General features: G+C 42.7%; 2 protein-coding genes and 1 non-coding gene across 3 annotated transcripts; 1 reads left to right on the plus strand and 2 right to left on the minus strand.

Moving 5' to 3' along the window:
- Positions 1-1,265: 1,265 nt before the first annotated feature.
- LOC133791755 (uncharacterized) lies at positions 1,266-1,730 on the minus strand. Its single transcript, XM_062229671.1, has one exon. The coding sequence runs from the start codon at positions 1,728-1,730 to the stop codon at positions 1,266-1,268; it is 465 nt and encodes a 154-aa protein (XP_062085655.1).
- A 620-nt stretch (positions 1,731-2,350) lies between these two features.
- LOC133791756 (uncharacterized) lies at positions 2,351-3,193 on the minus strand. The gene has a single exon (XM_062229672.1). The coding sequence runs from the start codon at positions 3,191-3,193 to the stop codon at positions 2,351-2,353; it is 843 nt and encodes a 280-aa protein (XP_062085656.1).
- Positions 2,829-2,935, plus strand: LOC133792973 (small nucleolar RNA R71). The gene has a single exon (XR_009874435.1). It is a non-coding gene; the product is annotated as a small nucleolar RNA R71 (small nucleolar RNA).
- Positions 3,194-3,441: the final 248 nt, after the last annotated feature.

Consider the following 3,441-nt stretch of genomic DNA (forward strand, 5'->3'; position numbering starts at 1 on the left):
AAACTCCTCACTCCTTTAACTGAAATTGGAGGTGGTAAATTCTCTATAGTAGAAACCTTAGCCTGATCCACTTCAATGCCTTTACTAGAAATTTTATGTCCCAAGACAATCCCTTCTCGTACCATAAAGTGGCACTTCTCCCAATTAAGTACCAAATTCGATTCTTCACAGCGTCTAAGAACCGCTTCTAGGTGATCCAAGCATTCATCAAAATCAGACCCGAACACCGAGAAGTCATCCATAAAAATTTCGATACTTTTTTCTACCATGTCGGAGAAAATAGCCATCATGCACCTTTGAAAAGTGGCTGGTGCATTACAGAGACCGAAAGGCATCCTTCAGAAAGCAAAGGTACCATATGGGCAGGTGAATGTTGTCTTCTCTTGATCCTCCGGAGCGATGGAAATTTGGTGGTAACCTGAATACCCGTCTAGGAAACAATAATAACTGTGGCTTGCAAGCCTATCAAGCATCTGATCCACAAATGGCAGTGGGAAATGGTCCTTCCTCGTTGCCTTATTCTACTTGCGGTAGTCAATACAAATCCTCCATCCCATCACAGTACGCGTAGGGATAAGTTCATTGTTCTCATATTTTACCACAGTTATTCCTCCTTTTTTAGGCACCACTTGAACAGGGCTCACCCAAGCACTGTCAGAAATAGGATAGACTACCCCCGCATCCAACCAGTTAAGTATTTGCTTTCGAACAACATCCTTCATAGAGGGATTTAGCCTTCTTTGAGCTTCAATAGAGGGTTTGCTATCTTCTTCCATAAGAATTCTGTGCATAACCGTTGAAGGGCTAATTCCTTGAATATCAACCAAAGTCCACCCAATAGCACGTTTATGAGCCCGCAAAACCCTCAAAAGTTTTTCTACTTTACCTTTTGACAGCAATGAAGATCTAATAACAGGCAGCGTTTCTTTCTCCCCCAAGTACACGTAACAAAGATGCTTCGGTAAAGACTTCAACTCAAGGACTGGAGGCTTCTCAATAGATGGTATGGGGCACTCAGGCACTTGCCCCAATTCTTCAAATTTCTTCTTGTAATATGGACCATAAGAATTGATCCATTTCACATACTCATGAGTCTCCAAATCCTCCTCTTTATTATCACCACCCAACGCCAGAGCCAATTCAAGAGGATCATTAGTAATCCTCTTTTTCGAAACCACCTCATCAATCACATCAACATTAAAGCAACTATCACTTGCTCTTGGATAAGACATGGCCTTAAATACATTAAAGACCACTTCTTCCCCTTAAACTCTCAACCTCAACTCACCCTTTTGCACATCAATAAGGGCTTGCCCAGTAGCCAAGAATGGTCTCCCAAGAATAATGGGAACCGTTGTATCCTCCTCCATATCTAGAACAATGAAATCCGTTGGAAAAATAAACTTGTCAACCTTGACTAACACATCTTCAATGACTCCCCTTGGGTGCTTGATTGATCGATCCGCGAGTTGAAGAGTAATAGTAGTAGGCTTTGCCTCACCAAGACCAAGCTTCCGAAAAACAGATAGAGGCATGTGATTGATACTTGCTCCTAGATCACAAAGTGCATGTTTGCATTCAAATTTCCCTATAGTACAAGGGATAGTAAAACTTCCCGGATCTTGAAGCTTTTGTGGGAGCTTCCTTTGTAGAATTGCACTGCACTCCTCAGTAAGTGCCACTATCTCAAAGTCTTCCAACCTTCGCTTCTTCGATAAAATCTCTTTCATGAATTTCACATAACTCGGCATTTGCTCCAAAGCCTCAGCAAATGGGATGTTAATGTGAAGCTTTTTAAACACCTCAAGAAACTTTGAGAATTGTTTCTCAAGGGAATTCTTCCGAAGTCGTTGTGGATATGGGATTTTGACATTAGAATCAACAACTACCGGTTGAATCTTCTCCTAGGTTGCAAGGCCTTTAGTAACCTTTTCTTCCGCTTGGGGCTCAAGTTTTCATAACTCTCCTCTTCTATAGCCTTTTTTTCTTGAGTCCCCTTAAGAGAAGGACCCTCAATTTCTTTTCCACTCCTCAAGCTGATAGCTTGACATTGCTCCTTAGGATTTACCACAATATTGCTAGGCAAATTCCCTTGAGGCCTAGTATTTAACATATTGGCCAACTGCCCCACTTGCATCTCCAAATTTCTGATGGAAGATCTAGTCTCAGTCATAAACTGAGTCTGAGTATTGGTGAGAGTCAATAGGGCAGCCTGTAATTCACTAGGCTGCCCTGTAGGAGCCGGCGGCCTAGGTTGTTGAGAGGTTGATGCTTGTGGTGGAGCTTGGGTCATAGGCTGCTGATACCGTGGTTGAAACGATTGCTATTGTTGTTGGCCTTGATTATTTCTTTAGGAAAAATTAGGATGGTTCCTCCACCCCGGGTTATATGAATTAGAGTAGGGGTTATTGTAGGGCCTCTGAAAACTACCCACTTCCTGAACTTGAGCTTGATCTAATGAAACATTGTTGGGATCTAAAACAGCTTGGCACTGGTCAAAAGAATGAGACCCCCCACACAATTCACACATTACTTGGGCTTGCACAACCTGAGCAGACATGGTATTTTGTTGCAATTGCTTAGTTAGAGACGCAACTTGAGCAGTTAAGGCTGTGATTGCATCTAATTCGTGAACCCCTACAACCTTGTTATTATTGCCCGCTCGTTCACTTGGCCATTGGTAATTATTAGTGGCCATCTCCTCTAAGAGTTCATAAGCTTCATTAGCACTTTTTCTCATAAACGCTCCTCCCGCTGCTGCATCAATGATTGTCCGAGTGGTGCCGCACAAACCATTGTAAAAGTTGTGGACCAACATCCACTTCTCAATACCATGGTGGGGATATTTTCTGATTAAGTCCTTGAACCTCTCCCAAGCATCATACAAGGATTCTCCCTCAAATTGAGAGAAGTTATTGATCTCCCCTCTCAGTTTAGCAGCCTTATCAGGTGGAAAGAACTTCACTAAAAACTTCTGAGCTAGAGCATCCCAAGTGGTGATAGTATTGGCCTCAAGTGAATTCAGCCAACTTTTCACTCGCTCCCGTAGTGAGAATGGGAACAAACGCAATCTAATGGCATCATCACTCACCCCATTCATCTTGAAAGTAGCACACAACTCCAAGAAATTGGCTATGTGCATATTGGGGTCTTCAGTGGGGAGGCCACTAAATTGAACAGCAGTTTGGACCATCTACAATATAGAAGGCTTGATCTCAAAATTATTTGCCTCTACTGCTGGAAGACGGATGCATGAGTGTACCCCTGTGACAGTAGGGAGTACATAGTCCCGTAGAGCTCTTGGACGGGCAGGATTATGATTTTGTGGTGCTCCCCCGCTCATGTTTTCCACACTGTTGTTATTAATATCTACTGTAACAACACTGGAACTTTCAACCCTCTTGTTTTTTCTATTACGCTTGCACTCTTTCTCAATCTCAA

The sequence above is a fragment of the Humulus lupulus genome, chromosome 7 (genome assembly GCF_963169125.1).
Source record: "Humulus lupulus chromosome 7, drHumLupu1.1, whole genome shotgun sequence".
Classification (NCBI taxonomy): Eukaryota; Viridiplantae; Streptophyta; class Magnoliopsida; order Rosales; family Cannabaceae; genus Humulus; species Humulus lupulus.

What these genes read in the sequence shown, in the direction of transcription:
- LOC133791756 (XM_062229672.1), bottom strand. Translation starts at nt 3,193, where the DNA reads ATGGTCCAAACTGCTGTTCAATTTAGTGGCCTCCCCACTGAAGACCCC.
- LOC133791755 (XM_062229671.1), bottom strand. Translation starts at nt 1,730, where the DNA reads ATGAAAGAGATTTTATCGAAGAAGCGAAGGTTGGAAGACTTTGAGATA.